Below are 24629 nucleotides of genomic sequence, written 5' to 3' on the forward strand. Positions count from 1 at the left end.
AATTTTTAATTCTATAAAAAATACAAAAATATCTCCATAAAACTCAAATTATATTAATAATAATATAATATTAACCCTAAACATATATATCTATCTATATATATATATAGACTAGAAACAAATATGATCTCAAAACACTACTTAGAAAGAAGCCAAAAATACAAACAATAGACAATGTTGTCTCAACCTTATGATATAATAATATCTATATATATAGACACACATTACCTACACACACATTTTTTCTCCTCTTTATTTCCGAAAAATTATGCATATACATAACACATACCTTCTCTCTTTTTATTTATCATGCAATTACTCTCTCTCTCTCTCTCTCTCTCTCTCTCTCTCTCTCTCTCTCTCTCTCTCTCTCTCACTCTCTCTCTCTCTCTCTCTCTCTCTCTCTCTCTCTATTTTTCACTATATCTCATTAAACATTATATCCCGAGTAGTGATAGATTTGTGGAAATTTCAAATTTTTAGAAGAACTTATTTATACAACTATAATATTATAGTATTTTGTTTCTTTTATTGAGAAAAGTAGTTGTTTTCTTCATTACCTAATCTAACTCTATGGATATATGCTTTGTGCTAATATTATAGTATTTATAAATTATGCCAATTCTATATTTTACGTTTTTTAGAATATATATTTTTTGTGCTAATTATGAAATGGCAATATATATATATAAGCTTATATATTTTTCATATTCTCTTTCAGTGGCATATGTAAGATAGATTTTATATTCACTTACACCGTTTTATTTCCTTATATTTTTTATCTTATTAAATTAACTATGATACGTTTAAGTTACATCAATAAGATAAAATAAGTCCACTTTAATCTTTGAAATTTATCATGAATTATGGTTGACCTCTAACGTTCATACTAAAATTATAGTGAAATATATATTTTACTTGTAAGACTGTGTAGAAACTCAAATGTATCTTGATTTTAAACAAATAATAGATAAAAATTTTGAGCACAAAGCTCAATACAATTTATGTACAATCTTACTTTTCAAGTTTAGCAATAAAATTCAAAAATGAAGAGAAAAAAAAAAGTTTGAGTATAAATTCAGTAAAGTTGTGAAAAATCAAAATTTATGTTGTTAAGATACTTTTAAAAACAGTATCAGTGTTCTTTTTCAAATTAAAACAATAATTTAAATAAATATAAACAATTTTGATAAATAAAAATCAAATTATATTTATATTTAAATTTAAACTATATAAGATATTTTTCAAATATATATAATATTATATATATTTTTTTCTCAAACTGTTGTAACAACTTTAAGATATATATATATATATTTTCACGTATAAATATATTTTCAATTAGTTATGCTTTTAATTTTTTTTTTTTAAATACGTATGCTATTTTCTTATACAAAAGAATAATAATATAGTTTATAAATATATTTCAAATAATGATGTATATGTCCTTTGAATAACAAATATAAATGCTTAAAAAATTAATTATATAAATTTTCAAGGTAAGTAATTAATTAATTTTATAGAGTAATTATAAAAACTCAATTAATTAGTTAGCTAGGTATATAAATCAAGAGATTTTTACACTTGGTGTCCTTTTTTGTCCTTTTTTTACTTTTTTGTCAATGCTGGGTTATTTAAACTTTTATACAAGTTTTATTTTTCAATTTTACATTTTCAAAAGTTTCATAATTACAAATATACCTATCCCTATGCTTATGTCATGGTTTTCTCTCTTCTTACACTCCACCACTTCCATAACTCCTCCTTTCTTTTCTTTTTTTTATTTTTTCTTTTTTATTTTCTGTTTCTCTTTCCTTGGTTCTTCATTACCACAACCCACGATCATCCCGTCCAAAGCCCTAACCCACGATTTTTCAACCTCTCATCTATGTCACTATCTCCATTATTTTCCATAAGCTCTGTAAGTTGTTCCTCCCACATATTGTCTTCTCTTCTTCTATAAATGGCCACCACTAAGTCGGGTTCAAAGTTACTTTCCCCAGCTAAATTTTTTTAAAAAATTTCTAAGAAACCTCCTACAAATTCATCTAAAGTTGATCCTAAGATGAGTTTGAAGCGCATTGCGAAGAAAGGAATGAGTGATGTTGCAGAGCCATCTGGTTCGAAGAAAAGACCTATTCTAAATAAAATTGAGTCTCGTAAGACAAAGAGAGCAAAATCTTCGAAATCTGCCAAGGATGTAAGTTGGGTTATGTTGTTTTTCAATTTTTGTTTAGTTTTTTTCTGGTTGTTGTGTTTTTTCATATGATGTTTTGTGTTTTAAATTTTTCCCCTTCTTGTTTTAGGTTATATCTTATTTTGATTTTGAGGATGAAGTGCATGATGGGGAAGTGAAGCCTAAAGTTAAATCCAAGGTATTGTTACCTTGAATTTTCTCATTATCTTAAGTTTAAAATTTTTAATCACCCTTTGTTTTCTTTTTGTCAATGTTTTACCTGTTTATAATGACGATTTTATGTTTTGTCTCATTTTTTTTTTGTATTTCTTTTATGTCTTTTTTGTTGATGTTGTTTTTGTATTGTTCTTTAGTGTTTTTTGGTTTTTTTTTTTTTTGTGCTATTAAACAGTTTATAGCATTATTAGTTTTCCAGTAACTTATGGCCTTGTTATGAACATTTGTTTAACTGTTTGTTTTCAGTTATTTTTAGGTTGTTTAATTTAATTTCTTAGTTGACAATTACTATTTTAATTTTATTTTCTGCATATTGTTGTTAATATATTGCTTTGAAGTTGCTCATTTTTTAGGATGAGCATATTGGAGTTGTTTTTTAAATGTTATTTTTTGGTTTTTTCCTGGTTGCTTATTTTTTGTTTTGCATTTTAGTTGTTACTTGCAATGTATTTATTTAGTTGTTCAAATTTGTTGCTTATGTTTTTTTTTTTTTTTTGTGTTCCCTCTTTCAGGTCCATGCTAAGAGCTCAGAAAAGTATGAAGACTTTGACTTACCCAAAAAAAAAAATCCTTCTAAGGTGTCTTTTTTTGTGTTTTTTTATAGTACATTTCTGTTTTTCCCTTTTCTATTGTTTCATGTCATTTGTCAGTGATGATAATCATTTTTGTGTTGTCGACTTCTTTTTCTTCTTCCTGGTTGTTTTCAAGCTGTTGTACCATTTCTGCAGCCACAAGCTTTGCGTAGTCAAAATATTCATTTACTCCTGTAGTTTTTTTTGTGTTGTTTTTTGGTTGTTGGATGGTTGTCTCTGATGTCACAGTCCCTGTCTCTAGAAAAAATGTATCATCTTGAATTGTGTGTGCAAATAGTTGTTGCTTGGAAGTTGTTCCTGGGTTGTTTCCAGGTTACTGCAAATCTTCATGTGCTGAGTTGTTGTCATATGCTGCCATCATCATATTTTTATCTGTGAAATCAACTATTAAACAACTATTTTGAAGCATACGTTAGTTAATAAGGATAAATTCAACATTTCTTGTTTGGAGATCCCAAACTACAATTATTTTACTGGAAAACAACTTATAAACAACTGTTTACAGATTCAAATCCTGTAGCATCTAATTATATGCATTAATATTATTTTTTTTGATGCAATTTGTTGTTGTTTTTTTGTTCAGGTTTATAAAATTTCCTGATTATTTCAATTTTTTCCTGTTTTCCTCAATTTATAACACATTCTCAATTATGTAGAATAAAAAAATAGGAAGAGGTTCATGAAGAAATTGTATTACCTTCAATTCTTTCTTTGATTCGATTATGGGTGAGTTTCAATGATTTCTCAATGTCCTTCTCTTCGATTCCTCTCCTTTGAACTCGTTGGGTTTTTGATTGTAGGTTGTTTTTGCATTTTTTGTACAGCAATGGAGGTTGAATACTTTTTTTTTTTCTTATATGGATTTTTCGGATTTTGATTGGTTTTTCGTTGAGATCTACATCTTGTTCAGATCTGATTTCCTTGGTTTTTGAAAAAAAAAATGGTGGAGATTTGGTTATTTGGGGTTTCTTGGCTGGGTCACGAAGAAGGAGGTCTCTCCTCCGTTTTTTGTGGCTGGCTGGTATTTTTGTAAATAGAAAGTTTTGTTTTCTATTTATGTTTATTTTTCCTTTTTAGGTTATAAATGTAAATTGCTTCCCTTTTTAATTTATTATAGAAAAAATCCCATAAATCAATAAGTTATACATTTTCAAAAGTTAAACTTAAATATTTAAAGGTTGCAAAATTTGAAATATTATTTCAACAATCACTATCAAATTAAAACATAATTCACAAAAGTATATTTTCAAAATATAAATATTAATTAGTAATATACATGATCTATATTATTTTCAAAAATGTACATGAAGATTTTTTAGTTAATTAATATTTATAAAAATTTAATATAATAAAAAATAAAGAAGTTTAATATTATAAATTTAAATTCAGTTTAAGATAAATGTTAAAATGCAATTTCAACAATCAATATCAAATTGAAACATAAAAAATGTATATTTTTAAAATATAAATATTAGTTAGTTATATACATGGTATAGATATTATTTTCAGAATTATACATCAAGATTTTTTTTAATTAATTAATATTTATGAAAATTTAATATAGTAAAAAAAAGTTTAATATTATAAATTTAAATTTAGTTTAAGATAAATGATACACATGTTTTTAAACTATAGATATTTTAACAAATAAAATATTATTTTTATGAAAATCCAAACCTATATAACTATGCTAAAAAACAATAGAAATATGTTTTTTATTTATATATGTAGTTTTTTATAATTAAATAATTATTATTTCATTTTTTTTTTAAGTTTTGAAATTAGTTAATAAAAATTTTATTGACAATGTAATCAATTAATACGTGTTAGTTTAGTCAAATATAATAAGATTGGAAACATCAACAACACTGTATCCAATGTTAAGATAGATTAATTAATGTAATCAGATTATCCCTTTTGCTAATACTGGTTTAGGCATAGAACTTTCCTAGTTTGTTATGCTATTTTGTCATCATCCATTCTGTTATTTGCTTTTCCTCTGTATTCCTACTTTTCGAATATTCTCTGCCACCTGTCCTAGGGCCATTGTAATCATTGACAGTATATATACAATCATTGCTCTCAGCCTCTGATTTTGAGCTGAGTTTATCTTTTTCATATCTTCTCTGCATTCTCACTTGGTATCAGAGCACCACGCTCTCACCATGTCGACAGGAGACAGTCAGACCCCTCGTGGTGGAGGTCGTCGAACTGGTACTGAACAGCAGGGCCAGAACTCCGGTCATCTCGGCTCCCCACAGATTACAAATGGAGCATCTCTGTCGAGCTCTTCCTTTGGATCTGGAGGCTATAGCAGTGCACCCTTTGGTAACACTCTCACTCACCCTTTTTCTATTAAATTAGATAGAAATAACTATACCTTGTGGAGAAATCTTGTTACCACCATTATCAGAGGTCATCGCCTTGAAGGTTTTGTCAATGGCACACGTGTGTGTCCCCCTGAGTTTATTCCAGCCATCGGGGAACCTGGAGAAAATACCCCAGGATTTGGAGTTCAACCTAACCCAGACTATTATCAGTGGATTATGTGTGACCAACTTCTCATGGGTTGGTTATATGGGTCCATGACAGAGATCATTGCTACTGAAGTAATGGGTTGTACCTCAGCTAGATCTCTCTGGGTAGCTCTTGAAAATTTGTATGGAGCACATTCACGTGCTAAAATGGATGATACGCGAACGAAAATTCAGACAACTCGAAAGAGCAGCACATCCATGGCTGATTATCTTCGCCAAAAACGTGCTTGGGCTGACAACTTGGCTCTCGCAGGTGATCCTTATCCAGAGGCACATTTGGTGTCAAATGTGTTGAGTGGTTTAGATGCTGAATACCTCACCATCGTGTGTCAATTGGAAGCTCAAGCCAAGGTCAGTCTCACTTGGCAAGAAATGCAAGAGACCCTGCTGAGCTTTGATAGTAAGCTCGAAAGACTTCACCTCTTAACTGGTACAGGAAAAAATGCAGCAGCTACAAGCGAGTGCTTGGTCCTTCAAATCGGCAAACAAACAACCACATCACAGTTCTAGTGGTCGTGGATACAGCAATTATAACCAGAACAATTCTGGCAGAGGCAATGGCCGTGGGTCCAGTGGTGGTAACAACTCAAATCGTGGTGGTAGAGGCCGTGGAGGAAGAAATTCTAAACCTACTTGTCAAGTATGTGGGCGCTATGGGCACTCGGCGGCTCATTGTTATAACCGATATGATGAATCCTACATGGGCTTTACACCAGGCAGCAACAACAACAATTCCTCTCAGAATAAGAAAGATCCAAGTGCTTTTGTGGCTACACCTGAAGTTGTTGATCATGATGGTTGGTACGCTGACTCCGGAGCGAGCAATCATCTTACATCTGACCAAGAGAACATGACTAACAAGTCAACATACAGTGGTAAGGACAAACTAACTGTAGGTGATGGGAATCAACTTCATATATCTCATGTTGGTTCAGGTTATCTAAGATCTCATAAGGGTCACAATTTAAAGCTAAATGATGTTTTGCTTGTGCCTAAAATTGCAAAAAATTTGATTAGCATTTCTAAACTTACTGCTGACAACAAAGTGTTTGTTGAATTCTTTTCTGATGTGTGTTTTGTGAAGGACATGGCAACAAAGACGGTGGTGCTGCGGGGGAAACTTAAAGATGGTCTATATCATTTGGAGGGATCTACAGTCAAGTCCATTGAGTCATCTACACCTCAGTTATCCAATTTCGAGTCTGCTGGTTTTTTATTTTCTGGTTTAGTCGAGTCTAACAAGCAGTCTGTTGCTTCAAGTAGTCAAAGTAGTGTGTCTAAAAAGGATGTGTGGCATAGGAAGTTAGGTCATCCCTCATCCAAAGTGTTAAATCAAGTTCTAAGCTTGTCCAATGTAAAAGTTCCTATTAATGAAAATCCTAGCTTTTGTGAGGCATGTCAATTTGGGAAATCTCATGCATTACCTTTTAAAAACTCAACAAGTAGAGCTGCTAGTGTTCTTGATTTGATTCACACGGACCTTTGGGGACCCGCTCCCATTATGTCTAACACCAATTTAAGATACTATATCCATTTTGTTGATGACTTTAGTCGTTATACTTGGCTCTACCCCCTCAAAGCCAAATCGGATGCCTTAGGTGCCTTCATTCACTTTAAAGCTATGGTTGAAAATCAATTTGACAAGAAAATAAAGGAACTACACACGGATTGGGGGGGGAGAATATCAGTCCTTTGGCAATCTTGTTGCTGAAAATGGTATTCTCTTCAACCACTCATGTCCTCACACATCCGAACAAAATGGTCGTGCTGAACGAAAGCATCGACACATTGTTGAAATGGGACTAACACTCCTTGCTCAAGCAAACATGCCATTAAAATTCTGGTGTGATGCATTCCAAACTTCAGTCTACTTAATTAATAGACTACCTACTCCTACTCTCAAGGGAAAATCACCCTATGAGACTCTCTTCAACAAAAAACCAGATTATGCATTCCTAAAGGTTTTTGGGTCAGCCTGTTATCCATGTTTGAGACCCTACCAAAGTCACAAGTTCCAATTCCATTCTACCAAATGTGTCAACCTTGGCTATAGTGAGTCTCATAAGGGATATAAGTGCCTAAGTTCAAATGGTAGACTTTATATCTCTAGGCATGTTGTCTTTAATGAAAATGAGTTTCCCTTTAAGAGTGGTTTTCTAAATAACTATCAAAGAGAGTCTGAGGTTACTGTCACAACTCCTGAGTCATGGTTTTATCTCCCTGTACAGCCACCTAGTTGTCCAAATTCTGATGTTTTTAAGCAAAATCTAGATCCTGACCTGTCTTGTGTTAATGTCCCTAACCTTGAGTCACAAACCAGTAGTCCTTCGACTGATATACACCATCAAGAGCTATCTTCTGCAACACCACAGTCCCAACTGCCGAGTTCATCACCACAACATCAGTTAGATTTGACCAACAATTTGTTTGTGGAGGCAGAACTTGGCACATCATCTGGAGAAAACCAGCCATGTACAAACCAGCAATCTGCTTCTGTCATAGCAGAACAAGTCCAACAATCGCTGAAAGCTTCACAGCCTACTCATCCTATGGTGACCCGCTCAAAGGTTGGCACCTTTAAACCCAAAGTTTATACAGCTCAATCTCCATGGTCAGGTAACAATGCTGAACCGAGAACTCTTCAAGAAGCTCTTGCTCACAAGGGCTGGAACAAGGCCATGTCCGATGAAAATTTGGCCTTAAAGAACAACAAGACTTGGGTCTTAGTACCAAGGAAGAAGGGAATGAATGTTGTTGGGAACAAGTGGGTTTACAAGGAAAAATACAACGCTGATGGGAGCTTTCAGCGCTTTAAAGCACGTCTTGTGGCAAAAGGATTTCACCAAAGACCGGGGCTAGACTTTGGTGAAACCTTTAGCCCGGTTGTAAAGGCTCCTACGATTAGAATTGTGCTTACCATTGCTGTCACTAAATGTTGGGAAGTTCGTCAACTTGACATCAACAATGCGTTTTTGAATGGCAAACTTGATGAAGAGGTCTACATGTGTCAACCACCCGGCTTTGAAGACCCAGACAAACCTGACTATGTGTGTAAGTTGGAGAAATCTCTCTATGGATTAAAGCAAGCCCCTCGGGCATGGTATGATCAGCTGAAGCAAACTTTAATCAAGTGGAATTTCATCAACTCTCGTGCCGACACTTCTCTCTTCTTGCTCAAGACTTCAAAGTTTGTAATCATGGTCCTCATTTACGTGGATGATATTGTTGTTACAGGTAACAATACTCAGGAACTCAATCAATTTATAAAAAGGCTGAATATGACTTTTGCTTTAAAGGACTTGGGAGCTCTAAATTTCTTTCTTGGTATTGAGGTTTTTCGAGATGCTACTGGTATATATCTTTCTCAAGGAAAATATGTCATGGAAATTCTCACACGACTTGATATGGCTAGTGTTAAGCCATGCTCAACGCCAATAACAGGTGGTAGACCTATGTCCTTGATGGATGGAGAAGAGTTAACCGATGCAACACAATACAGGAGTGTCATAGGGGCACTTCAGTATCTTACTCATACTCGGCCAGACATTGCCTTTGCTGTCAACAAGCTCAGCCAATTCTTGAAGTGTCCCACTACCATTCATTGGACTGCTGCAAAAAGAGTCCTTCGATACCTGAAGGGAACTGTCCATCATGGAATTCATCTAAAATACAGTGAGAAATTAGCTATTACAGGGTACTGCGATGCCGATTGGGCATGCTGCCCTGACGATAGAAAATCAATAGCAGGTCATTGTGTCTACTTTGGTGATTCTCTTGTTACCTGGTCATCTAAGAAGCAGACCGTAGTTGCTCGATCTAGCACGGAGTCCGAGTACCGATCTTTAGCTCAAGTTGCTGCAGAAATCTGTTGGATCGAGTCACTCCTTGAAGAAATACAGTTCAAACTGCCGTCTATTCCTGTTATTTGGTGTGACAACATGAGTGCCAAGGCCTTGGCGTCTAATCCTGTGTTCCATGCCCGTACGAAACACATCGAACTTGATGTCCATTTTGTTCGAGATCGAGTGCTGCAGAAGAGAGTTGAAGTGCGTTACATTCCCTCACAAGAGCAGATTGCAGATTGCTTCACAAAGGGATTAACTCACACTAAGTTCAAGATGTTCATCGACAAACTTGGGGTGACAAATTCACCCTTGCGTTTGAGGGGTGGTGTTAAGATAGATTAATTAATGTAATCAGATTATCCCTTTTGCTAATACTGGTTTAGGCATAGAACTTTCCTAGTTTGTTATGCTATTTTGTCATCATCCATTCTGTTATTTGCTTTTCCTCTGTATTCCTACTTTTCGAATATTCTCTGCCACCTGTCCTAGGGTCATTGTAATCATTGACAGTATATATACAATCATTGCTCTCAGCCTCTGATTTTGAGCTGAGTTTATCTTTTTCATATCTTCTCTGCATTCTCACTTCCAACATTCAAAGAATAGAAAAATGAAGTTCAAAAAACTTTCAATTGAATGGACAACATATTGTTCATTAACGATATTAATATAAAAATACCGAAGAATAACTATAATTCAAAAATCATCAACAATATTTTTTTTAGATAAATATCATTAATATAATATAATTAAAGAATAATCATAATATATAAATAATAATTTTTTTCCTTTCTTATATTTACTCTAATTTTAATATTAAATTATTGTTTTCAAATATATGAAATACCTTACTTAAAAAATATCATTAACGATATTCATAGAACATAATTCAAAAATAACTATAATAAAATAATAATATATTTTTTCATTTCTCAACTATTTTTAATAATATAATATTAAAAATTATTATTTTAATCTATTATTTTACCCAACATTCTACAATATTTACCGACATGATAAAATTCTAGAGATAAATTATTATTTTATTTTCTAAAAGATAGATATAATAAGTTACGGTAAATGAAGTATTTTTTAGATATTATTTTTTTATACAAATCTATCTTTCTTTTTTTTTTTTTTGATTGAAGTTGCCTCAAAGCAAACAAAGAGAACAAATAGAGAACAAAACACAAGCCAAAAGCGGTTGTCAAGAAAAAAACGAAACTAGGCAGAAAATCTAACAAACTAACAGAAAAAAAAAAACCAAATGAAGAACTAACAGAGTCAATAAAAAACTATCCTACGATAAGTCATTAGAACAGCCATCTGCAGTGGAAACATGCAGGAAACTGTGAAAATTGGACGGTTCAACCTCCCCGAAACGAGAAGACCGGTTCGCCCATCTGGCCACGTCATGGGCCACACAGTTCGCTATCCTTGGGATCCAGCAGGCCTCCCAAAGCTCGAACTTCTTAGCAGTAGCATGGAATCGAACCACTAAATTAGTAATGTTGAAATGCAAATCTGAATCTTTGGAGAAAACACCCTTAATGGCCTCCACTACGCCCTTAGAGTCACTTTGGAAGATAACATTTTTGAGGCCCAGTTTGGCTGCCTGTTCAGCCCCCCAAGTGAGAGTGTAGAGTTCTCCCGCTAAAGGATCACACTGCATGATGCGGGTTGTGTGGATGTCGGTGATGCTACCATCATCAATTCTAAACACGGCTGCACCAGCTGAACTATTGACACCCATAGCAACATCAGTGTTGCACATGTGCCACCCTATTGGTGGGGGAAGCCAGGTTGTGGGAGTGACCTCCGTTGTGTCTTGATTCTGTATCAATTCCAATAGTCTTCGATTGGTGTGAATGATGAGTTGATTCAAAGGAATGCACTTCCCATTGTGGACTAAGTCATTTCTTTCCCTCCATATAGTTTCGAAGATAGTGGCTGCTCCTTCCATGAAAGTACATTTTGTGATATTAGGCGGTCTATTAGCTCCCACTTTGAACTAGTGAATCCAATCTTCCCATCCCCCACAGCTGGGAATTGAAGTTCTTATATTCCAGATGCAACCGAACCATATGGCACGAGCAAAGTGACATTCCCAAAAAAGGTGGAAGGAGGTTTCTACTTCAAGGGAACACATTGGGCATCGGCTGTCTTGGATGGGGAAGAGAGATTGGAGCCTATAGAACAGATCTGGAAGGTTTGAGGTTAATTGGATTTTTTTTGGTTGAGTTATGATTTTTTGAAGTTCTGTCTGCAAGGAACCGGAATTCCGGTTGTGCATCCGGAATTCCGGATGGGTTTTGAAAATTCCCAGAACCGGAATTCCGGTTGGACAGCCGGTCTGCCGGTTGGGTGATTTTCAGAAACCCTAGTTTTCCTCGTTTTTATATTATTTGGGGTATTGCCATGTTTTTTATCGATAGGGAAACTTTTAGTTCCTAGTTTAAGTCCCCGGGAAGTGATTTAGCATATCACTTATAGTGTTGTGATTTTTATGGTTTAGGAGCCTGTAATCCGCCGCGCAGATAGTTCCAGTCAGGTTGGCCGGCACACCTGAATTCGGAATTGAGGTAAGATTAGTATAACAGTATGCATATGTAGATTACATGTTTAGCGTGCATGTTAGGAAGCCTGTTAGATTACATTAGATATGTATGTTGGCTTCGAACCATCCGACTGTGTCACATCGGTATAGGCTGGAGTATGACCAGCAGCTGGAGTATGACCAATATGACCGAGTATACGCTGACACTGTATCACATCGGTATAGGCTGGAGTATGACCAGCAGCTGGAGTATGACCAGTATGACCGAGTATAGGCTGATACTTAGGTTGGTTGTTCCGTACTATTTGACGTATCACATCGGTACAGGCTAGAGTATGACTAGCAGCTGGAGTATGACCAGTTCGACCGAGTATAGGCTGATACTGTAACACATCGGTACAAGCTGGAGTATGACCAGCAGCTGGAGTATGACCAGTTCGACCGAGTATAGGCTGTTACTTGTCAATAGTACCGTCCCTATGAACGTTCAGGACACAGTATCGTGTTGGACACGGCAGTTAGGGTTATGGTCAGGGGTATGGGCGTCTGATCATGACCGGGATTTATGTATGAGTATTATTATGCTTTTCTTACTGAGTCTGTCGACTCACAATGCTATGTTTATGTGTAGGTAAGGGCAAGGCTAGAGCTGATGGACCGTGAGCGAGTCGGTGAAGATTGTACATGTCGGGGCGGTTAGGCCTGGAGCGTACGATCATCGGGACAGCGAGGCTATTTTTGTAATTAGTCGCTAGGCGACAAGTATTTTGTATAGACAGTAAACTTTTGTAAATGGTTTTGTAATCGGGATCCCGAGTATTTTGTATAAATATTTTACAAGTTTAATTAAAAAAAAAGCAAAAATTTTAATTAATCACGTTTTCCATAAACCTCGTTGATTAGCAACGAGCTGCACAGTATGTTTAAAAATCACGTAATACGCCTATGCTAGTTAGGGTGTTACATTATGTCTAATGTAACATCCTAACATGGCTTCCTAAAACTATTAAAAAAACACAAATAAAGGGATTAAGAAATCTTTACAGTGGTTGTAGCGGAATATATTGTCTCCTTCCATTTAGTTCTCTAACTCTTGATCCTTTCTGTCGCAGAGTATTGCCAAGAAGTGAACCTGGATCTTCTCCTCCTTCAAATGTGTTCATCACAGTCTTCCACAAAGGCTTGAGTATCACCTTGAATAGTGTGGGTTGATACTCAAACCTTTGGAACAATTTTGATAGAGTTATTTCTTAGGAAATTTTGAAAAATAATGAGAAGAAGAAGAAGTGACATTATCTTTTTCAATTCTCTTCTCTTTTTTATATAGGCATTCATATAAGGCTCAGTTTAGATGAGATAGACTAAAATAAAGACTTGAGATGATATCTAACTCATAGGACCGAATATGTTATGGGCTTCAGAGTTGGACTTTTTCAACTTTATTTCAACTAATGAAACTAAAGTGTCTTTTTCAATTTTACCACTTATCTCATCTAATCATTTAAATACCAATTTTGTTAAATAATTGTCAAATAATATAAAATTTAAATATATTTATTAATTACACCCACAAATGGTACTAATTAATAAATAAATCCCTATTTCTTTTTTCTTCTAAAAACTACCTAAACTTGGTGAAAATTCTCAAATAAGATATTGTCTATTTTAGAATTCTAATTGACTTATTAAATTAATTAGTCAAGTCTACAAGATGATATTATCCCAAACAATATGAGAACTATGGGCCTATATAACTAAGCTTCTAATAAGTAGATCTAAAAATTATCAAGTAAATTTACTATCTTATTAATTCCTCCTCATTATACTATAAATTTGGAATTGCATACTTAATTACATAGAATGCTCTGTATACCAAATGTAGATGCGTTATAAATTTTCCATTATTTTAATCACAACAATCATTGATCCTCAATTGATGATTTACATTGAGTAGGGACAAAATTACTGTTTTATCCTACAATGTATTTTATCCTTAAAATACTTAGCTACTTGTAAATGATATTTTGGGAAATTGATATAATTACCAAAATAAATACTTTATCATTTATCGAGTTAAGCCAAGCTCTAAGGAATTTATCATTTTACTTCTAAATAGTTATGAAAGCTACAGATTCTATATCTATGATTAGCGCTCTCACTCAATTGAACTACCATGTTCCCAAGATGTAAGTATTGGGAAATCCTACTTGTAAGCTCCATGAACAAGTCAAAAAACACGTGAAATACAGTTGATCTAGAATCTAACCATCTCAGGATTGAGAACAATGATCTATGATCAACTAAGTGATATTGACTTAGAAAAGACATAACGGTAAGTATAAAAAAATTTCCACTGTTAATATTGGTCTAGTCTGATGTATAGCTAATATATCCGATCTTAGTTTACTTTACCAATGCCTTGGAAGAGACATTTCACTCGGTTAAAGGTAAGTAAACCTTATCGTTGATTATCATATGAGTGCAAATTTAGCACACTGATAAATTATGGGACTAAATAATTTAAAGCATATAATCACAATTACTTTTACTATGATGACATCACTATAATTGTGAATAACTATAAGTTTAAGATTTAATAGAACTTATATATAAAACATAGAATCATGTATAAACATATGAACAAAGTATATAACAAAGTCAAGATATGATTTCTGGTCTTTATTGAAAGTAGATAAATTACAATGAAATTGGATTTTATTTAGGACATAAAATCTCAACAAACTCTCACTTGCATTAATATGAAACTAAAAGTGCATTTCAATTTAATCTTATATACTTGATGTCCTAATCAAATGTATTACTGGGCATTGTACTAGGATCTGATAGATTGTATTCAGTATCAACCTACTCTATTATCACATTTTCCTTAGTCATAAAATCTATGATTTCTAGATGTTTTAATCCTCTTAGGTTACAAGATTTTTTACTGTTTGGCAATTGCATATGTGTTATCATGAAGTCGCATTAGGAAATTATTCAATGTTTGGAATTATGCCAAAGTTTGTATCAAACTTTCTTAAGTCTGAATAATTCCTAATTGCCTTTAGGGAATCCTTATTATTCAGCCTAATTGGTAGAGTTAGAGAATCTAGATAGGCTTTTACACTTCTTCAAAAATCACGGCTCCACCCCCAGAGTAATCACCAATTCTTAAGTAGACTTTCTAGCATTAACGCAACTCTAAAAGTCTAATTTGGTGTAGCCTAAGGGTTTTAAAATACCACCCTTATAACTAACTTATAGTTTCTCTTCTTGCATTTGAGGATATGTTTGAGTATCTTCCAATATTCCTTTATGGATTGAACTAATACTCACAACTCGATTAATGATCGCTTAGCTTTATTTTAAGAATTAGGAGATGATTAGGGCTTATTGCCAGGAATAGGCTTTAAATTATTATTTTTGTAATTGTGGAGATATATTTAAATTTTAGGTGTATTAATTATGTTATATATGAAATTTTGTGTTTTTTACATTTTATGCCCAGTAATAGTAGAATATCACGATTTGGCCATTAGAGTCAATTTGAAACGGTGTAGTATCTTAGATTTAGTGAGACAATTTAGTTAGACATTTAGAATGTATGGAGTATTTGGGGTTGTGATTTCATACCATTTTACCCTAGATTATTTAGTTTACTTCATACTGAAGTAAGGGTAAAATTGTCATTTTACCCTAGATGTTTATTATTTATTTTGTGACTTGACTTGTGGACTAAGGAAATTTAGTTCTTGTTTTGTTTAGTAAGTATCGATATTTACTCTAATTGATTATGATGAGTTTCCTTTTAAAGTTTGATATCTTATTCATTGTATTTTGATTATTTGTTAATCTTGAACGATTTTTTTTTTATCTTAATTGGCCTATTTTTGGAAAGTTTCATGGTTTATTCTTATTTCATTTTATTTATTTTTTTAAAAAAAATAAGGGAAAAAGAGTTGGGTGGTTTCCTCTTTGTTAGTGGGCAAGGCAGTTAATTTTTGTTTAAATTGGTTTCCTTTTTGCTCCTCTTTCATATCTTTATTTTAACCAATTCATTTGTCATTTAAATCTCACCATCTTCTCTTTTACCCGATCCCTCTTCGTTGGTTTCTTGTCTCTTTGTTCTTCATTTTCTTTTTTAGAATTTTATGGCTAAGACAAAGAACTTAGGGCATCCAAGCAAAATGGTGGATTCAAAAATTGCTCCCTCAAATGCTTCCCCCGTGCCTTCAAAATCGCCTCCTACTGCTGCAACTGCTTCAACTCCAGGGGATTCATCGCCTCCTCAGCATGAATCAAAGAATGTGGCTATCAAGAAAGCTTCTTCTTCCATTCCCACTTCCAGAAAAAGGGCACCCAAAATTGTGGTTGGAAAATTAGTGAGACCCGTCCGATTGCCCAGATCTTCTAGGTTCGATTCGAAGTCTTCATCTTCGACTGCTAAGGTATCTCCTTCTCATGGCTCTTATCTTGGACTAAATTGTTTCATTCTGAAGAGGTAAAAAACGTACTCAGAAGCTTATTTTTCCTTACTTAACCTATAAAGTTCTTTCCTCTCAGAAGGATGTGGTTTATTCCCATGAGATACTCGAGCCTCCCCTCACTGGCACCATATTTCAACCCTCGGAGTACTTTGATGGAGCCTTTCCCAAGCGTCCTAAGGTTTCTGTTGGTGCAAATCATGTTGCTGCTGCTACAAATTCCAGTTCTGTTTCTGCATATGTGCAGGAAGTCATTCTGGTGAACAATCGTTTAGTTGCCATAGAGGAGGTTCACCAAGAGATGTCTAAGCAACTGTCCACTCTGATCAAGCTTTACGGGGCATAAGTTTTCCTTTTATTTTTGACTTTTTGTTGGACTTATTTTAATTTCTACTTGTCTTTGGCCCTTAGATAAACAAAAAGGGGGAGTAATAGTTTTTAATTTCTTGCTTTATTTTCTCAACTCTGTTAGTACCTGTGCTAAACTTTGAATTAAAGTTAGTATTATATTTCTGTGTTTCTCAGGGGGAGTTTTGTTTGGTATGGCCAACTTTGTTTTGCAGGTACTTTTCTATTAAAAAATATTTTGATTATCTAAAGTTCCAAATGAGAGATTGTAGGTGCCAAAATATTTTTTATTTATGGTGTGATTTCTTTGTATTAATAAACCAATTTTCTCACCTTAATAATTTATTTTTAATGACGACTTGAAGCTAGCTCAAGTGGCCATAGGTGGGTGTGTGTGTTGGAGGTCATGGGTTCGAGTCCTAGGTAAAACATGGTTGTAATATATAAACGCTTAAAATAAAAAAAAAATTATTTTTAATGCTCTTTTCTTTCATACCAAAGAAGCTTTATTCAGTTGTTTATTTTTTAAGTTTGGAAACTTCTTGTAAGAGAAGAAATTCTCTTCTGGAAAGTTCGCTTTATATGGAAACTTTGATCATGGTTAATTCTCTTTAATGTGTTCGATTGTGTCTTGATAAAATCAGATCAAGTACACTGTTTTTGGCAGGTATCAAGTCCATATACATGATCGGTCACCATTTTGGCAAGTTTCCTTTTCTGGTCTGGTTTGTTGCTGCAGAACCTGTCTCTGTTGCTGCAAAATAAGATTTTCTTTAGGAAAGTTTGTAGAGCTGTAGAATCTACTTTGTGGCTGTCTCAAGGGTTCCTATGTTCTATAAATAGAACTTAGAGAGCAGCCAATTGAGTCAACTCTTCTAGCTTTCATTTTTTTTTTTTTTTTTTTTTTTTGCATATTTTCATTTGTGAAAACCTAGTTGTTCATCTAGGTTTTAGTATTTGTACTTTTGTTCTCTTATTGGTCTCATGGTCAGTTAGAACAACTTGATTGAACAAGAGAGAGGTCTTCGGGAGAAGACTTATTCAAGTCTTACTTCGGGAGGAAGTAAGCACTCACACCTCAAAGACGAAGGGAGTTCACTATTTGATGGTGGTTTAGAAATCAGATTCGTGAAGTGTATTACAAATGATTGCGACAAAGATTTAGAGGGAGTCTAAACTTGTATAAGTCAATTGCTTTGTAATTTTTGAGACTTTACTAATTGGTTTCTTTCTCTGGGGGTGGCCCCGTGGACTAGGAGTGTTCGAAAGAACACTGATACCACGTACAAATCTCTTGTGTCAAGTGATTTTATTTTTTGTTGTTATTTTTTATTTTTGCTAATTTTTTTGTTCTGGTTCTAGTTTGTTTCTGCAATAATGTGTTTTGCGGTAACAGAATTACATTCTGCTGCTGCAGACTGTTACAATTAAATTTTTACTATTTTTCTTGAATAATTATTGACATTAGCAAAAACTCAATTTTTCAAGTAAATTACATGATTCAAATCAAATTTGGTATTTGGGTATTTAGAGGGTCGATACTTAAAAGATTAATTAACCAAAGCTATGTTTACTTTTTTATTATCATTTAAGTTATTTTAAATTTATTTGGCTTATAATCAAATAATGTTTAAAATAGGGGTAATTTGAGAAATCTAAAAAATTAAAATACATTTAAGGTACTAAATGTGTAGTTTTTGAAAATATAGGGTACCAATGATTATCTAAAATAGAGAGTACTAACTGTGTTTTTCAACAAAATATAGGGTACCAAATGAGTAATTACCCAAAAAAATTAAAAAAAAAATTATGTATAAAATTAAATTTTAGATTTTTTTTTTTTTTACTTTTCTGCAAATATATATATATATATATATATATGTATATTACCTCAGAATATTTTAAGAACTTAAGAAGAAATATAATTTATCTTTAAAACAAAATAAGTATTGATACATTAAAATATTTTATTTTAAATTATGATAACTCTAAATTTTATATTTACTTTCCTACAGTTTTTACTCTTTTTTTTTTTATATATTTTCTCAAATTTAATAAAATTATTTTAGTACTTTGAGTTTTTTTGGTTTACCATATATGGAGTTATGTATTTTGTTTTTATTTTTATCTATTATTAATATTTGTCATTTTCTATTCTTTTTTTAATCTCTTAACTTTTTTTTTTTCCTTTTTGTTAAAAAATCTCTCATTTTTTACTCAATTTGCTTTATTAAAATACTGTTTTTTTTTTGTACATTTTTTACCATTTTTTTCTCATGTATTTTTTTAATGAATTTTACTTGCTTATTTTTCCTTAAGTTTTTCTTCTTATTTGTTTATTATTAAATATATAATAGTGTAAAAAATATATGAGGATACATATGATATTAATCTTTTTTGTGTTGTTATTCTTTTTTAAAAAATAAAAAGTTATTATTTATTATTTTGTTTTTCTTCTCAAATTTGTTTATTAGTAGATAATAGTAGAGAAAATCAGATGAACTTATATTTAGATAGGACGATCAGTGACCTTACCTGCAACAAGTAAACCTATACCACACTTATATCCTTCTTTAAAACACAATTGTTTAATAATTATTTAATATAATTGATGAAAGTAAGAGATATAATTATAACCCACAAATTTTAACGGTATTACGTGCCCTGACACGTACTCCCTCACTCGTACGTATTGATCCCTTACCTCCATTTCCATTAGTTGCAGTGTTCCCACAACTTTATTTCACATTTCTTTCCCATTACAACTAATTAGTGTTATCATTTATATCAGTAAATATAATGTAGTATAAATAATCCAGCATTATTATCTTGATAAACTTTGATCCATAATTTCAAATTCGGAACTACTTTACAAAACACGAGGCACAATATAATCATATTAAAGAAAAAATGTATCATAAAAAGGGGAAAAAAAAAAAACAAATGAGAAGCTTTATAATATTATAGGTAAAAAGAATTAAGCACCGATATGGGTCTTTTTGGAGTGTTATGGGTTTCCTGCTTATTCTTTGTTGAGTGGGTTCACCGGGTGGAATAGCAGTAATTGCAAACAATATCTTACATAGTGGGGTTAGGATATATAATATATTTATTTGGAGAGTCAAGGATGGTGATATGATTAATATTTCTGTTAAATAGAAAATTTTGTAATTAATCATAAAATATACATTTAAGTAAATGTGATAGCTTGTTTAAAAAGAAAAAAAAAACTAAATGTGACAGGAAATTTATAAAACAACGTCATTTAATATTATTGAGAATTAATAAACACGTAATGTTTGCCTGATCATCATCAGGTTTGAACAAAGAAAAAGCTGAAAGTTGCAGTACTAGTACAATTAACTACGATAAAAGATTCACCAAATATGTAGCATTAATTAATTGATATTGAATAGTAATTAACCCCAATGCGCACCATTAATGCCAACATTGGTATATGCAGTTTGGTTTTTGGCAAAAAGCAGATGAGCCACCACAATACCCATGTCTACTACAACACCTTCCTGGGTCACATGGACTATTCCCACCACTCGGCCCACATTTGTGATCTGGTCTTTCTACACTTGCAGGTGGTGGAGGTGGTGGGCTTGGAGGTGGGGGGCTTGGTGGTGGTGGGCTAGGTGGAGGTGGGCTTGGAGGTGGTGGGCTTGGTGGAGGTGGACTTGGAGGTGGTGGGCTAGGTGGAGGTGGGCTTGGCGGAGGTGGGCTAGGTGGAGGTGGTGGGCTCGGAGGGTGATGACGGGGGCTACATTGGCTTTGGCAACCAATTGAACAATACACAAAAGAGCTACCACAATAACCCAAAAAGCTACAACAGAGATTATTTGGACATAGTCTACCACCAGCAATCTTTCCACATCGGGGATAATGTGCTGAGACGATCCCTATACGAGAAGAGATAGAAAATAGTAGAAAGAAAATGAGAATGCTGAACTTCATTATTTATTTGTAATATATTACTAGTTTTGGATGAAAGATATGAGAGTTTTATGGCTACTTATATAGAGTGCTGTCTCTAGTCGTGGGTACTTTTTGTTATTTTTAAGACAATTATATAGGAGGGGTATTATTAAATTGATTGCTATTCATATTATTGTGCTTCACTAGCTGTTTCTTGTTTCATAGCACTAATAATAAAGAGTTTTTGTTTTTTAAATCATTAACTTTGAGAGATGCACAAGCATACACACAGAAAAATACATTTTTCATATGGGAGGGGGGGCATTAATTTGTTTGTGTCAAAACTCTATATCAAATACATTTCATATAATTATATAATAATTTTAATACAAAAATTTGTTAGATTTAATTGCTAGAAATTTAATATCATTAAATCAATAATCATAAATCATATATATAACAATTCTTGTAAAAAAAATCTTAACACTTTTATTTTGTATTTATAAGGACGCTTGGTACATAGAAAAATACAATATTATGTTCCAAAATAAATAAAGAAATATAAATGGCGTTTGGTAATACTTTTATTTTTAATTTTTTTAATTACAATTATAAAAGTAAGATATTTGTTTTTAAAATTTTGTTTTTGATATGAGATTTTAACCGTTCTTATAATAAATATGGCACATTTAAGTTTGATCAATTTATATGGTATTTTTTTTTTTAGGTCTTTTTATGGTTTTTGATATGTCATGTCATATATATGTAAATTAGGTTTTCAAATCCCATATTTAATGTTTTTATTTGTTTAGGTAGTTTTATTTGTCAGTGATGTTGGAAAAGTCACCGGAGTTTGCTGTCGGTGCCGGAAAAACATTGGAGTAGCGATCGGTGCCGAAAAAGTCGTCGGAGTTGCTGCTGGCGCCAGAAAATTCGTCGAAATTGGCATTGTCGCCAGAAAAATCACTGAAAAAATACCAAGAAACTAGTTTCTTAATGAAGAAACCACTTTCTTGGTGATTTTTCTGGTGACAATGTCAATTCTGACGAGTTTTCTGACATTGGAAGCTACTCCGATGACTTTTCCGGCACCGACAGCAAACTTTGGAAAAGTCATCGGAATTGGCATAGGTGCCGAAAAAATTACCAAGAAACTGGTGTCTTGATGAAAAAACCAGTTACTTGATAAAGGAACCAATTTCTTGATGAAGAAACTACGGTAATTTTTCTGACGACAATGCCAATTCTGACAACTTTTTCGGCGTTGGCAGCAACTCCGAGGACTTTTCCGACACCGGCAGCTACTCCGGTAACTTTTTCAGTACCGACAGGAAACTCCAAGAAATTCATCGGAATTGGCATTGTCACTGGAAAAATTACTAAAAAATCACCAAGAAATTGGTTTGGTCATCAAGAAACCAGTTTCTTGGTGATTTTTTTGTGATTTTTCCAACGATAATGCCAATTCTAATGACTTTTTTGGCACCGACAGCAACTCCGGTGACTTTTCCAGTGCCGGTTGCAACTCCAGCAACTATGCCAATTTCGATGACTTGTTTCAGTTAACTTTATTGGCTAGCATTTATATTTCGTTATGATTTTTCATAGTGTCGAATCTGGTTTCACAGGGTTCATAAGTTCGAAACTGGTTTTACAGGTTTTAAGAGTTCTATTTTATGATGTTATTGTATATTTTTTTTATTTTAATTTTCTTTTTAAAATTTTGTTTCTAGGTTTGAAACCGATTTTCACACTTATATTTTATTTTAGATTATTGTTGTGCATTGTGTGTTGTTTTGTTTATATTTATGAGTATTTTTTTATGTTTTTCTCCATTTGGTTAATTGATAAAACTGGTTTTAATTATTTTCATTGTATATCATTTTTGTTTTGTTTTCATAATCTTTATTATTGTTGTGTGACGAAACTAGTTCCTTGATGAAGAAACTACTTTCTTGGCGAAAAAACCGGTTTCTTGATGAATAAACCACTTTCTTGGTGATTTTTTCGGTATTTTTGCTGGCGCAATGCCAATTCTAACGACTTTTTCGACACCGTCAGTAACTCCGACGAAATTTCTGACACTGGCAGCTACTCCGGCGACTTTTTCGACACCGAAAACAAACTCCAGAATAGTCGTCAAAATTGGCATTGTCGCCGGTAAAACAGAAAAATCAACAAGAAGCTGATTTCTTCATTAAGAAACCGCTTTCTTCATCAATAAACCTCTTTCTTCATCAAGAAACCGATTTCTTGGTAATTTTTCCTGTTATTTTTCCAGTAATAATGCTAATTTTGATGACTTTGTCAGGGCCGGTGACAACTCCGGTGACTTTTCTGGCACCGGTAACTACTCCGACGACTTTTCTGGTGCCGGCAGCAAACTCCGGTGACTTTCGGTACGAGTGACAACTCCAGCGATCACTGTAGTTTCATTTGTTTTATTTTTTTTAAAAAAATAAATATGAAGGGAATTTTAATATTTTTTATGGTAATTCAATTAGCTTTTATTTTTTTATAAATCTTAAATTCAGATTCTCTTTTTATTGTTTTATATATTTTTTTTTTAAAAAAAAAACCATATTTTTAGTTTGATTGGTTATATAATGCCATATTTAGTGGCATTTACTTTTTATGCCATATTTATCATAACCTTAATAAGTTTTTTCATATTTTTGAAAATAGCCCAAATAAAAATGTTTTATATAATTACTTTTATTTTTAAATTTTTAAAAAAAAAAATAAAAGTGTGTTCTGTAAATTTCATTTTATCTTCATTTGTTGATTTTATTTAAGTCGTGTCCGGGGCCGGGTCCGAGATCGGGACTGGGGCCGGGTTCGATTTTCAAGGTCTAAGTTGGGGTCGGATCAGTCCAAAATATTAATAGAAAAAACTGTTTAAATTTTTTTGAAAGTGGTTTTTTTTTTTTTGTTTTTAAAATTTAGATTCTTAATTAAAAATTTGAAAAGTAAAAACAGTTTTATAGAACATGATTTTGAAAAATATTACTAATTAAAAAAGTATTACCAAAGCACCTATATCGAAATTTTTTTTATTAAAAACAAAAAATTTATCACAAGTTAAAGCTTATAAAAGTTTAAATGGTTATTAATGCTCTTATTGCTTTAATAATATATAATATCAATTGTATAAAGTTTGTTTGGAAACTTTTTTTAATTAAATTTTTTGTTTTTAAAATTAGTAAAATAAAAATATTTCCCAAAATAATATTCTATACAAATATTTTTACTTTTTAATTTTTTAATTGAGAATTAAAGTTTTGAAAAAAAAAATAACTTTCAAAATTTTTTAAAACAATTTTTTTATCAATTATTTGGATTCCCACCCCAACCTAAATCTTAGAACCTACACCCGTACCCGGACCTAGACCCGACCCGGATCTCGGCCCTGGTCCTGGACTCGACTTAAAAGAAATCAACAAATAAAAACAAAAATAAAATTTACAAAATGCACTTTTGTTTTTTCTTTTTAAATTAAAAAATAAAAATAGTTATAGAAAACATTTCTATCTTTTAAAATCAAATTTTTACTTTTATTTTTATGATTAAAAAATTTAAAAATAAAAATATTACTAGATGCCACCATATATTTTTCTTCTTTAATTATATTTTATTACTCGTTTACTACATTGCATTGCATTTTGACTTGTGTACATTTGTAGTAAAAATATTGAAATCAATTTTGGGTCAACTATTCTTAATAACTAATTTACATTCAAATAATAATTTATTTTACATTTAAAAAATGTGAATCTCACTACAAAATAAATTATAAATAATTAGAAATTAGAAAATATATATATATACATGATTATCAATAAAATTAGATTTTGAAAAGTCAAAATATAATAAAATATTAATATAGATGGAACATCTTAAATGAAAAGAAGTATTATATATATATTATGTA

General features: G+C 32.4%; 1 protein-coding gene across 1 annotated transcript; it reads left to right on the forward strand.

The window, feature by feature from the left end:
* Positions 1 to 1570: 1570 nt before the first annotated feature.
* LOC115715070 (uncharacterized) lies at positions 1571 to 4540 on the forward strand. Its single transcript, XM_061113316.1, has 3 exons — positions 1571 to 2200; positions 2307 to 2375; positions 2926 to 4540. Exons 1-3 carry the CDS (start codon positions 2066 to 2068, stop codon positions 3064 to 3066), a joined length of 345 nt encoding a protein of 114 aa, XP_060969299.1. The 5' UTR covers positions 1571 to 2065; the 3' UTR covers positions 3067 to 4540.
* The last annotated feature ends 20089 nt before the right edge of the window (positions 4541 to 24629 follow it).

Source organism: Cannabis sativa, chromosome 4 (genome assembly GCF_029168945.1).
Source record: "Cannabis sativa cultivar Pink pepper isolate KNU-18-1 chromosome 4, ASM2916894v1, whole genome shotgun sequence".
Taxonomy (NCBI): domain Eukaryota; kingdom Viridiplantae; phylum Streptophyta; class Magnoliopsida; order Rosales; family Cannabaceae; genus Cannabis; species Cannabis sativa.